At 40.9% G+C, this 13,491-nt stretch overlaps 1 protein-coding gene across 2 annotated transcripts; it reads left to right on the top strand.

The window, feature by feature from the left end:
* Positions 1-359: 359 nt before the first annotated feature.
* Positions 360-9,882, top strand: ccm2 (CCM2 scaffold protein). Of its 2 annotated transcripts, none has more exons than XM_028604586.1 (10): positions 360-846; positions 4,913-5,089; positions 5,181-5,264; positions 5,498-5,681; positions 6,155-6,291; positions 7,631-7,766; positions 7,957-8,014; positions 8,145-8,280; positions 8,385-8,523; positions 9,014-9,882. In XM_028604586.1, exons 1-10 carry the CDS (start codon positions 817-819, stop codon positions 9,301-9,303), a joined length of 1,371 nt encoding a protein of 456 aa, XP_028460387.1. In that variant the 5' UTR covers positions 360-816; the 3' UTR covers positions 9,304-9,882. The 2 variants fall into 2 exon arrangements, with proteins under 2 accessions (XP_028460387.1, XP_028460388.1); XM_028604587.1 differs by lacking the exon at positions 360-846 and adding an exon at positions 3,864-4,068.
* Positions 9,883-13,491: the final 3,609 nt, after the last annotated feature.

Here is a 13,491-nt window from a genome sequence, read left to right as displayed (position 1 = left end):
ATAGCTTACCGCGACATTTAAACAGAAAGGAGTCATCTGTGCTTTTTCTGATATTAAAAGTAGCCTATCTTTACTTTAAAAAGCCTATTGTTTACCTGTGCATGTGATGAACAAAAGTGAGGCTTTCCTAAAGAGTGCGGAAGTGTCAAAAAGTACAATCTTTTCTAGACAAATATAAGTTTCCATAAGTTATAAGGAGGGGGGAGTCTAAAGCAAGAAGACAACAAAACAAATATAAGTAATGAAACAACGAAAGCGGTTTACGGCTATTTACAGTCACCTTAGCAAAAGTCAACCCTTGTTTGCATTAATGGCTATAATTCTTTGGTTTAAAGTGAGTCTCTGTCATTGAATACTGTTTCATTATAGTTAACTACCTGAAAAGATGCCCGCGGTGTTATCACCGTTACGAAGAAACTGTTTTGGTTTGTGCAAAGCATGCTGGACCGACCACAGTTCAACGCCCAAAATGGCGGCCCGATTGAAAAGTTTTGCCTGTTTTATCCGAGTTTGTCTTCTTAACAGACTATTTATTTAGTGGTGTTAGCGGCACTGACGCATACCATTTCCACACTGGTGACACGCCGGCATTTTTTCTAATGGTTGTGGAATAAGGCAAAAATCAGGATGGCGTTTTGTTATCACCTCAATTTCGGGCATCACTTTACCAATGCTATGCTAAGCTAAGCTATGCTAGCAAGCTAACTACTTTCAGATGAGTGTTGGTTAAAAGCTTCGGTAGCTAGCTAGTTATGTCATGTCTCACCTGGATCTCAACGTTGAACTGAATATGAAGAAGAAGACCTTTACATAGAAATGGAGGATGATGTGAAAAAAGTGAAAAAGGTAAGTGGGGCAATTGACATAACGTTATCTAACGTTACTTTTTACTGCAAGTTGACTAGTGTTAGCTAGCATGCTAACTTAATAGCTAGCTAGTCAGACCAGGCTAGCCAAATAACAAGTAACGTTAAATATCAGCTGCCAGGGTAAAACAGTCAACACACCGACAGATTTACTGACTTTTCAATGAACCGGTCGGCATTACTTTAAATGGGAGAAATGTGTCACTTACCGAATGGATATTAAATAAAGGTAAAGTTAAGTAAGGCGCAACAGATTGAGCCTAAAAGAGCAAATTAAGTGTTACAAGTTACGTTTTAAACGTTAGTCTAATTCAGGATTACCATGATCTGCAGGATGTTTTTTATTGTTCATAACGTTAGTTCTCTTAGTATCAACTTCAACACTGTGTGTCTTCGTTCGTTCGTTTTGTAGTCCAGAAGCGTGTGATCGTTGTGATAAGTTTAATGTATCGTAGCTGTTTAAAAGGAAAACATCGGCCGTTGATGTATTTATTAGATTAATTAGCTAGACTAACGATTTTATCTGTTCTGGAATTTTGAATAGGGCTGCATCTTATGCATAAAATATCTTATTGCGATTATTTTGACTGATATTGCAATTGCGATATGATTCACGGTATTGGAGAGAGTGATCATGTTTCATCATTATTCTGATTTCCATTGAAAAATGTATTAAAATGATCATGTCTGTACCGAACAACGATTTTTTTTCTTTTAGTCTGTAGCATATGATATGTAGGCTGGGACATCTCTGCAGCACCACAATACTTAATTCATTATTTTGACACATATTTTGCCTTTGACAAACATTGCGCTCCCCCTACAATCTTGATACTGCACTAGTCCATATTGGGATTTTGATAAATAGCCATTCATTGTGTAGCCCTAATTTTTTAACAGTGAGGGTATACAGCAGTGACAGTATTCTCAAAAAGGTAATGAAAGCACAACCAGGTTTCCCAGAGTAACAATCCTCGTTACAGTATGTGTAGGCGTTGGTCATGAAAGGATCTGTGTGCTCAACAGCAGCTGTCAGGGGCAGCGGTTCTCAGTATCAGTCATGCTAAAGGGGATCAGCACTCCTGCTCTCTCTCGCACATACAGTACTTGCACATGCGGCCTAATGATCCCTTTTGATATGGAGACAGATCCGAATGTTCAGACACATAGCTGACATTTCTTTCTCATGTCTTAGAACAGACACGAGGGACATTTTCCCTCTGTTCTTCTGGTTTCCACAGGAGAAAACTAAAGGACCGGACCACCACATCTAGGCAGGACATGACATTGACAAGCTCTCACAACCTGAGCAGTGTGATGAGAAGCAAAGTGTCTTGGGTTTACATCTTTGCTGTGATTGTGCTGGTCATTTCATCATTTTTTTTCCATGACAAAAGCACTAATGTTACTTCCCATTTAATTCCACCTCCTCTTGATGTGAAGGGAAATTTGGTCGGAGATGAAGTGATATCCTGGTGTTAAGAGGGTTTGTTGTGGCAAGGAAATGTTTTTGTCAGCGATGTTATTTAACCCGAACTCTGATCATAGTTTGAGTTGGCATAACTTTAAAACTTCCACTCACCATACCATATTACTAATAATATGCTGCCTACTTGTCCCCACAAAACAGATATATTCTTAGTAAATATATTTAATCACTTGCCTAGCAGTATTGTAGCTTTCTGGCAAAGGTGGGAATAAATATTTATTTTTTACTTTTATTCTCACTACAAATGAATGTTTTCAGCTTTATGAAACAGGTTATGACTTAGGTTTAGCATCTATGGTTAGTGCTGATGATCTTTACTTTTTGGGATCAGCGTCCCCGATGCATACAGTTCTCGTATGTGCCACTTGGTGGTGATAATGAACAGCCTTTGGCCTAGATGTATTTTTGATTATACTGTACTGAGTAATATATTACATAGATTCAAGTCAAAGCTCAGGCCCCTTCATATAATGACAGGATAGAGTCAGTGTTACTTTACTTTGCTAACTGACTTATATTAACTCATTTAAAATCTGGAAACTGTCAAAGGTATCTGGGGAAGTAAAGGAATCTGACAGTTTGACTCCCACATACATACATTAAAAATAAACATGTAATGTAAGTGTTGCAGCTTAGATCTGAAAAGGCAGGAGAAGACCATAGCATTTTTACCTTGCCACTGTAAGTTTTTAGGCATATGATGAACAAATAGGACTTAGATTAGCCTACTCTTACTAATGAAAACCGTTTTCCTGCATTGTTCTTAATTGTGAGCACCCTGGCCATCACAGCACAAAGAAGCCATATCATCGTTATGTTTCTTTGTAAACGGACGTTCACCAAAAAAAGGCCCTTGTTCATCTCGAGGGCTGTTGCAGGGGTCAACTACGCTAGCTCTCGTTTCACATTTCACAAGAACAAGCCATAAAATGTTAATGCGCTTGTCTTCGCGAGCTGGGTACTGTTAAATAATACACTGGTTGTAAGGTGTGCTGTTCTAAGAAGTCTAAAGTCTGCGATCAAATGTCTGCACATCAGGCAGCTGGAACCAAATTATGGTTACAGTGTAAGAGTCAACTACACCTTTTCTGAAGCTTTGCTACATTTGTTGTGGGGTTGTTAAGAGGTTAATCAACTTGTCTTGAACTACACCAAATTGTCTGCACTTGTGGCCTTATTGAATCTGCAGTGTAAACAGCATTGCAGGTGTGCCGTCTGTGGTTAGTATAATAGAATACACAAGGTCTTGTATTTCTGTGGTTTAGCAGCGACATCTGTATGGACCTTCAGTTACAGAGCTGAGTCCTGAGTATCTGGAGTAAGTGATTGTCACCACACAATCCTTTTTATATAACATTTGTGAAGCAGTTTTCAAAACAACACGAGAAGTCAGTTTTTTCAGCGTTTTAATATTCAAAGCATCAATGCGTGTGTCATCACAGGAAGTTGTGGTGAGTCCCCTTCCTGTTCTTGTGCCTGAGCACAGAGACATAGACACTTCCTTTCCTCTGTGAGGGGGTCACACCCTTCACATACACACTTAGGCTGTTTGATCCTGTGTGTCTGTCACCAGTTGGCAGCTGTCACTGTGTGTGTGAGTAGAGGCAACAGGTGACTAGTTTAGACAGTCCGAACGTAGCAGCATCCGTGGCCAGGCAGTGTGCTGCCGTTGAACAGGCAACTTTTCTAGCGAGAGGGTTCATGGAGAACGAGGTAGGCTTTTTGAAATGCTTTGAATCTAAAAGTAATGTTTTGTGTGTAAGCTTTACACCATTGACAAAATGTATCCAGGTTTTAGTTAAGCACACTTAACTGAGCTATTAAACAGTGCTTCAGTGTTGACTTTACCAGTTTAAACAAGAGCTAAAGAGCTAAAGAATTATAGAATTTGATGGGTTTTTTTGTTGTTTTTTTACTGGCCATTTGTAAGCAAAGCATTGAAGAGATAATACAGTAAATCTTTACTTAAATAATACTAGGGATAGGAAGAAGGAAAGCATTTTTTTCTGTTCTGACACATTGTGGCATTTGTCATTAATATTTTCAGGTTGATGTTTATGATTTAGATCTTAAGATGTGATTCTGCGCCATGTTTTTACACTTCCACTGCAAACTCCTCCACTATTGCAAATGCAGAGCATCATTTTGCACATGCTATTGTTGATATTTGAGCAACATGTATTGGGTAACACAGAGGGCTTTACATCTGCTGTATCTTACTCAGCACAGCACAGTCAGTGCAAGCAGAGTCAGCAGAAATTACAAGGCCTAGAAGTACCACAGTCAACAGCTGTATTAAACTTGGAGCTGCATTCACAATTGCTTTACTGTGTTGCTAGCCCATTGCAATTACATCATATGTATGTAGTGGATATAAATAGTCCTGTAATTATTTATAATGTAGTGTTGCATAGAAACAGATAATGCCAATGGTTTATTTATACTGTGGAAAGTTGCATATCCACACAAATTGAATCTAATTCCTAAATGCATTTTGGAAAGCGGCTTGGCAGTCTTCTAATTTCTCTCAACCCCACTATCTGTCTTTATTCACTAGCCTGGTATCGTGTCTCCGTTCAAGCGAGTCTTCCTGAAAGGAGAGAAGGGGAGAGACAAGAAGGCCCAGGAGAAGGCCACTGAGCGCAGGGCACTCCACACCTTTTCACTCTCTCAACCTGACCACCGCATCGACCCTGACATCCTGCTTAATGACTACATTGAGAAGGAAGTCAAAGTAAGTGTGACTTGCAGAGATATAAAATCCCTACCCTTTATTTTACTTTTTTTTTTGGGTACAAAGTTTGGTTATGTTCTGTCTTGTCCAGTACTTGGGGCAGCTGACATCAGTTCCAGGATACTTGAACCCATCAAGTCGCACAGAAGTGCTGCAGCTCATTGACAATGCAAGGGTACGTATCTGATTTAACATGATCCATCAGTCAGTTGTGTTCTCTTTCCCTTGCTTTTCTCAAAACGAGTTGGATAGTTTTTCACATAACTGACATTCATAATAATAAATTCCTTGAGTAGTTAAGATGCAAAGAGAGAATACAGTTGATCCAAGCTTTAATGCTTATGCTTATTCTTGGTGAACTGGAATATTGAAGTTGTCAGATATGGTGTATGCCTCTGTGATTCTCAGAAGTCCCATCAGTTGGCAGGCCAGCTGACATCAGAGCAGGATGCAGTGGTGAGCCTGTCGGCGTACAACATAAAGCTTGTTTGGCGCGACGGCGAGGACATCATCCTGAGGGTGCCCATCCATGATATTGCGGCTGTCTCCTACATCAGGGATGACTCTTTGCACCTCGTGGTGATCAAAACAGGTAATACAATAAAAACATTTTAAAGGTTAATTTTAAGTGTTGAGATGTTAAAATGATATTGTAAAATGTGTCCTATAAATATTGTTGTGACATTACAGAGGAGGAGCAGGAGCTTCATGCAGTGATAATCTACAGTCCTAGAGATACCTGCAGTCCTGTTTCAACACACTTTTGAAAGTTGTAGCCGTAGTTGTGAGGTCCCTCTGGTTCTTTGTTTGGTGATGTACTTATGGCATTTCCCAATGACAAAATAATTTACAAAGAATAATAGGAATCTGATAATGTTAATCCAATTTAAAACAAGCGCTCAACTAGCATATTTTCTGGGAGAGTAACTAACAATAATGTGAAATTATTTGTAACTGAAATAATGTGGCCCAATAAGGTGGAAGTCTAGATTGATATAATTTCAAAATGTCCAAAGTAAAGGAAACAAATGAACATTTCAATAATCCAATTTGTCTGTTTTTCAGCCCAGGACTTGGGAGGTTCTCCTTGTCCCAGCTCGTGTCCTGATCTCAACAAGTCTCAGACGCTGAGCTCCTTATCAGAGAGTGGCGCTGTGCTTGTGGAAGTCTGCTGTCTGCTTGTGCTGGCCGTTGATAATAAGGTATTATTTTGCATCTCTGACTATGCTTAATGGAAAGGTCATGGAAGGCTTGTATCATGTGGTCACGCCAACAGTTTTGTTGTCATTACTTAGAATTCCTCGTGGGAGCAACAGAAACTACACACTGTAGCTTTAACTGACATTATATAGGTCTGCTAATACAAGTGCTAGAGTTAGCAAATGTTGCTATCGTAGCTATGCTTACTAAGGCATGGATACTTTCAAGGTCGGGTTCGGACAGATATTTAGAAATTATGGTCTGGCTCGGTCATATCAGCGTGGTAAGGCATTTGTTGTAAAATGGCTTCTTTTTTGTGGGTGGGTGTGGGTGTGGAGGGAGGAAGCAAGCAGACGTGTTGTAGCCTAGGCTATGCAACCAGAGCAGAGTTGGTGGAATACGTTTAAGTTTTGTAGGCTACACAGTGTGTGCGGTGTCCAAAATAATCCCCAGACTGAAGTTCATTCATTTGCTCACCAGAAACGGGATTTTAACCCCGACGTTAATAATTTTATAACGTTGACCCTGGAGGTTAACACATTGAACAATTTAACAGCTTAACGTGCACTTGTTGCCCCGTGTGCGCTGATGCGCTCATCTGTTGACTTTTCTGAATGCCTTCCTACATTTGCTTAATAAAAGCTGGCTTTCCACACAAAAATGTAGCCTACATGTGTCATTAGTAGGTATGAGAAAAAAAATTAGATTTTAACTGTGTTGGGCTCGGGTCGGGCTCGGACACAAATTTCTTAATACCTGTCGGGTTCGGTCACAACTCTGTCGGACGTGGGCCGGACTCGGACAGAAAAAATATTTTCCGGCAGCAACGGAGCGATCCCGGAAGTGGATCGTCAAGGATGTAGACTAGGCTGTGACAGGCAACGGCAGAGAGAAACAGATTTACTTTCTGTGTGGGAGCTAGTCGTGAAAGCCGTTGCTGTAGATGTAATGTTAGAGTACAGCCGGAGGCTGACTGCAGTCGGGTCGACCCGTCCGTGTGCATGGAGATGAGGCCATAGATATATCTATGGATGAGGCGCTCTGTTTTTCTATGCCAGTCGGCTCTCTTCTTCTTCTCCAGCATTTAGCGGCAGACTAAAACTCTTGTAGGTGTATACTGCCCCCGTCAGGTCTGGAAGAATTGCATCCCTCGCTGCCAACAGTACAGTAGAAAAATTAGTACAGTCACATTTTCAGAATGATGGTATCGGCTTGGTACCAAAGTACCGGTTCTTGTGACATTCCTACTGCTGACATCATGACATGTTACAGAGAGTACTGTCATGAATAAGTTTCTGCAAAAATAGTGCATTATTAATAGCTAAAGTTTTTGTCTTTTAGGCAGCAGCAGAGGAGCTGTGTCTGTTGCTCAGCCAGGTCTTTCAGATTGTTTACACAGAATCAACCATCGACTTCTTGGACAGAGCCATTTTTGATGGAGCAACTACACCTACCAGACACCTTTCTCTATACAGTGGTAAGGGACAAAACAGACTTGCTCTTAAGAGGAAAAACAAACTTAATTAAACACTTCTTTTATTTTTTAAACGAGCGTAACAAATTTGTGTTAAATTAGATTTTCTGTAATAGTGTAATACTCTCTTCTCAAGCTACTGGAGTTTCAGAAGTTAAGTCAGATATGAACTCTTTTCTTTTGTTTTATGCAGATGATTCTTCAAGCAAAGTGGATGTTAAGGAGGCCTTTGACGCAGAAGCCAGCACATTGTAAGTACTCCGTTGAAAAGTCGATGAAAGGTTTCCATTTTGGGCACAGTGATCCAGAAAGATGTTGACCCATCTCTGAAACATGTTTAAATTTTGCTTGTCACTTACAAGTGATGCTTTCTCCTCTCAGTCCTTTCCAGGTCTCTATGAACGCAGAAGAAAACTCTCCCTCAGCATCCACCCCAGCATCCCCTCAGACGAAGACTGCGAGTGAAGGAGAGCTCAGCACCACTGCTGCAGAGCTGCTGCAGGACTACATGACCACAGTATGACAATGTCAACCTCTCCTTCTTTGTCCCTTTCTGTTTTTGAGAGTATTTAGTAATAATTCTTGATTTGACTTTTCAATATCTTTGTCGTTCCCTTCTAGCTGCGGACAAAACTGTCATCACAGGAGATCCAGCAGTTTGCCACCCTGCTCCATGAGTACCGTAACGGTTCCTCCATCCATGAGTTCTGCATTAACCTGCGACAACTCTACGGGGACAGCAGGAAGTTTCTTCTACTTGGTACGACCCCTCTCTTCCCCCATAAGTTCAGAAACAATGATCTTGTCTTAAAGGGGTGATAGAATGATTTATATAGGGTATTTCACACTGTTCCTTAAAGGAATACACCACCGTTTGTTGAAAGGGTTATTCACTGTCTCCTCTATTTATATTTATATAGATATAACGCGGATTTCGGTGCCTTATTTATTTAGGTGCCACTGAAATGCCTGCCCTTCTCTCTGGTGCTCCGAAACGGAAGTTTGAGGCGACCTAAACATCGCTGCATGTCACGATAGTTAACACTACACTTGGCAGAAGGTAACGTTAGCCTACCGCTAGCTAGCTAGCTAACGGTAGGCTAACCGTAAGTAGAATGTGTCCCCTTTTTCAGCCCTTCTGAGTTTGCAGGTATGATTCTATCACCCCTTTAAAATACTGTATGTGCTAAAAGACAGATGTCATGTCAGACACAGTCCATGACCATGTGCATTACAATGTGCCACTGCAGGCCTGCGTCCCTTCATACCAGAGAAGGACAGCCAGCACTTTGAGAATTTCCTCGAGACCATTGGTGTGAAGGACGGCCGAGGCATCATTACAGACAGCTTTGGTCGTTACCGGCGTACAGCCAGCTCCGCCTCCGATTCCAACGGCAACGGAGCAGCGGGAGGAAGCGCCGCCTCAGACGAGGGACAGGAAGCCTCCGAGGGAGACGAATGGGACCGTATGATCACGGATATCAGTAATGACATTGAAGCTCTCGGCTGCAGTATGGACCAGGAGGGAGTGACACCCTGACACGGTGAAGAAAGGGAGGTATTGTTTTTGCAAGAGCAGAGGACACACAATGATGTGTTCATGAGCTAAATGGATCAGATGAAGGTGGTCCGAAGCACAAACCTAAGATTGGTTCATTGTATTTTCCTCTAATTATCAAGAGGACGTACCATAGTCCCTACACACTCAAGGAAAACCTCAACCTGTTGCCACAAAAACATGAAGTCAACAAATGCACTTATGCAGACCCTGTAGATGACACCAGTCAGTGGCTAGTTTTGCATTTCAGTGGGATTTGTAGCCTCTGATATAATATTATTTTTTTTTTTTTTAAAGTTTCTTTTATTTTGTACTCATTTATTGGCAGTATCTGCCACGGCTGTCAGCAATAGCAACAATCTCCAGAGTCTTTGAGAATATTTCAGTCTGTTTTGAATACCCTCAAAGTCTCCGGAGGCTCCACCAGAGGACTGTGTACATGTTTTTGAAGGTTAAGACTGAGGCTGTACTTGTTTGTGCTTTTTATTACTATGGGTCAATCAGCTTCATCCACCAGGAGAACTTCACGTTTTGTTATATATATATATATATATGGCTGTCAATCGATTAAAAAAATTAACAAATTAATTGCACAATTTGCTGTGATTAATCGCTTTTTTTAAATTGAGACTGAAGCTTATAATAATGGATATTTAAATGCTAAATCACTTAACTTTGCAAATATGAAGAAAAAAACAAACCAGGAAAGGTTCTGCTAAGTTCAGAATGTTTGATATCTTTCAGAACAACAGCAGCAACAATTTGGCTTTTTTAGTCCTGCTGAAGGCTCCTGGAAACGGCTAGAAACTGTCTGACTTGAGAGCAGATTTTTGTCACCGTCCCCGGCTGCTGTCGCCTGCTCTTGTCTACTTTACAGGCGAGGCGCAGTTCATCTCCAACCAGCCTATGTTCAGTCAGCGGCAGGGCAGTTGGGACTCACCCGGAAATGGCTAGCGGAGTGAGGTGACTAGTCTCTCAAAATCTTTTAAAATGACCTTTGTTGAGCTGAAATGAAGACAGATTCAGCAACTGCACGGCCTATTTCTCGCTTAAAATGTTTTCAGAAACATGTTTCAGTGAACTATTTTAGTACAATATGAGATTGTATTCTGAACGGCCGCCATGACAGTCTGGCTCTCAATATCCGGAGAAAACAAACCCATGTGACGCGTTCTTCCAATCAGCTGCCGGTTTTCATTACTTGGGCAACAGTACAGAGTAGCGCCGCCGGCTGTTATGGAGACGTATTACGTTTCTCAGCCGCCACATGAAGTAAACAAACACAGCTGCGTTAATTTCATTAATTATTTTTAACAAGTTAAATATTTAAAAATTAACGCGTTAATTTTGACAGCATATATATATATATATATAATTTTGTTTTTATAAGGTTCCTGTACCACTTTGTTTTACACTATCCTTTATCAGTGTTTACTCATTTATATATTTTTGCCTTACTCAAACTGACCAAGGAAATGCTGTAAAAACAAAAATTCTCATTCAATTAAAGCGAGTGAGCGGTGACTGTATTTGACAAAGCCAGTTATGGCTGATGTAAATTTATGATTTTTGTTCTTCTCCTGCAGGTTATCAAGTATTGTGACTTTACATGTATCTGTCATTGTGCCTTTACAGTGCAGGACTGCTGCCAACTGTCTGTCACACACAGACAGGTAATTATGAACTGTAACTACAGTTGTTGAGCAAATAATGGTTATTAAATAACAGCTACTTTTCACTGATTTGTCTGTTTTTGTTTGTGAAATTACAATATTATTATGCCTTTTAAAAATACACGGTTATTATCCTCTCCACCTGTCTGCGACACTATAAGCAGTTTGAAGTGACGCTAATCTCGTTGAAGTTGACTTTCATACACCAAAAGCCTGACACAAGAGGTGATGGTTTTATCTGATTTATGATCCTCTCTGACTGATCATTTGCTTGATTGCACTTAAGCTGCTGTGGAACTTCACACTGAGTTTCATCAGAGCAATCCTGCCAGACATTCCCCTCAAAGTTTTGGATTAGTTTTGTGAGTCTGCTGGATGAGAAATTGGCAGGACAGTTTGAGTTGAGCGCATTCCAGTCTGTGAAGCCACTCACCAGGCTTTTAAACCATTTCCTTCACAGATCTACTTTTATATGATTTCCTTCAGAAAGTACAAAACTACTGGGATGGGCTGTCTGGTGTTTGTTGTGGGAATGGAGCAGAGGTATTAGGAGTGCATGCACAGACTGGAACACTACACCTGGGTTCATATAACCACTTTGGCTTCAGGCGCTGTCTGCCTCGCGCAAAAAAGGATGAGATAATCAAGAAGCTGATGATCTCACCAAAAAAATTCTTTTGTCATCACACAAGCAAACTATTTTTGCTTAATTAGTGACTGTGTTTGCATCGTTTTGGTGCAGAGGGAGAGTAAATGATTGTTTTTGACACGGCCTCAGTGTACCTGAACCGTGTCTGCTTTCTCACAGGGCTTGGTGGACTCCTAATTGGCCTCCTGTAAATTCTCCTCTTTAGTCCAGTTTTTAGACAGAACAGAATGAGTCATCACAGTGCCTCATTTGAAGCAAGTAATTATTAAATAGATCAGTTGGTTTAATGAAGTCATTAAAAGATCCCATGCTGCTTTGTGAAGAGTTTGCCAGTTATCTTTACGACAGCGGCTGGAGCCCCTGCAGTGCCACCCATCACCTTGCATGATCACGTCTCACGAAGAAGAATCGGATGGGTGTTTACTTGTTTCACTGAGAAGATAATTGTAGTCACAAATGAAAACTTGAGATTTTAGCCATAATAGTAAGGTGGATTTTTTTTTTTTTTTTTTTACTGTCTGTGACTACACTGGATTGGCAACTTCAAATGGATGTACTGTATTAGACAGGGATTGAAGAAAAACTGATTTAAAAAAAAAAAAAAAAAAAAGGCTGGTTATTTTGAATACATTTTACTTCATTAAAAGGCCCCATGGCATGAAAATTTCACTTTATAGGTTTTTTTAACATTAATATGCGTTCCCCCAGCCTGCCTATGGTCCCCCAGTGGCTAGAAATGGCGATAGGCCCTGGGTATCCTGCTCTGCCTTTGAGAAAATGAAAGCGCAGATGGGCCAATCTGGAATCTTCTCCTTATGAGGTCATAAAGAGCAAGGTTACCTCCCCTTTCTCTGCTTTGCCCGCCCAGAAAAACTGGCCCACCCATGAGAGAGAGACATCATGGCTTTCAAACGAGCAAAGTGGCAGTTGGTCAAGGCCACACCCCCACCCTCCACCTTGCCCCCCCTCTCTCCTCCCCCATCGATACCGTATTTTCCGGACTATAATTGCACTTTTTTTCCTACTTTGGCTGGTCTTGCGACTTATAGTCAGGTGCGACTTATATATCAAAATATATATAATTTAACATGTTTTTACATGTTAATTCATACTGAAAACATTACCGTCTACAGCCGGGAGAGGGCGCTCTAGGCTTGTGACAACTAGAACGCTGCTCCTAAAGACAACTGAGATAGAAAAGAGATAAACTGCAGATAGTAAAATATGCAGCCGAAAACGGTAATCAAGCAGCAGAAAGAAGGTTTTTGAAATGAGGGAGAAACTTGTGAGGGACTGGCGAAAAGATTACTCTTACTGCAATGAAGAAAACAAAGAAAGCTAATCGGCTAATCGCGGGCTGAAAGCAAGACTACCAGAGCTGGAGGAACGAGTCGGGAGGGGCTTGTCAACGGTGCAGTTACGTCTCAACGCCTTTTAATACATCCATGCTCCACGCCCTGGTAGCTAGTTGTTCTGGGTGCTAGGTTAACATACCGGACACCTACCGTATTCAGCCTGTTGTTCTGTGTGCTATTGTGTAGTTGACAGATGAAAAAAAATAAATAAATGCGACTTATAGTCCGGTGCGACTTATATATGTTTTTTTTGCTCTTCATGACGCATTTTTTGACTGATGCGACTTATACTCCGGAGCGATTTATAGTCCGGAAAATACGGTTTAAAAACAGAAATGACACATCCTAAGGAAAGCCCATTGTGGGACTGGTTCTAGTTGCTGTAATTCTGCACCAAGGTTGAATTTCGGGAAAGAGACTTCAGATACAGTATTAGGGGACCACTAAGGTCTATATAAAAGCATCCAAAGAGCACCATGTAATGGGACCTTTA

The sequence above is a fragment of the Perca flavescens genome, chromosome 18 (genome assembly GCF_004354835.1).
Source record: "Perca flavescens isolate YP-PL-M2 chromosome 18, PFLA_1.0, whole genome shotgun sequence".
NCBI classification, from domain to species: domain Eukaryota; kingdom Metazoa; phylum Chordata; class Actinopteri; order Perciformes; family Percidae; genus Perca; species Perca flavescens.
The sequence above is the reverse complement of the archived record's forward strand: the minus strand, read 5'-3'. Positions and strand labels throughout refer to the sequence as shown.

Bases quoted from the DNA above. Each gene is read 5' to 3' on its own strand.
- ccm2 (XM_028604586.1), top strand. From the start codon at position 817: ATGGAGGATGATGTGAAAAAAGTGAAAAAG. The intron at 8,015-8,144 runs GTAAGTACTCCG...TTCTCCTCTCAG, and splicing joins GACGCAGAAGCCAGCACATT to TCCTTTCCAGGTCTCTATGA. The intron at 8,281-8,384 runs GTATGACAATGT...GTTCCCTTCTAG, and splicing joins TGCAGGACTACATGACCACA to CTGCGGACAAAACTGTCATC.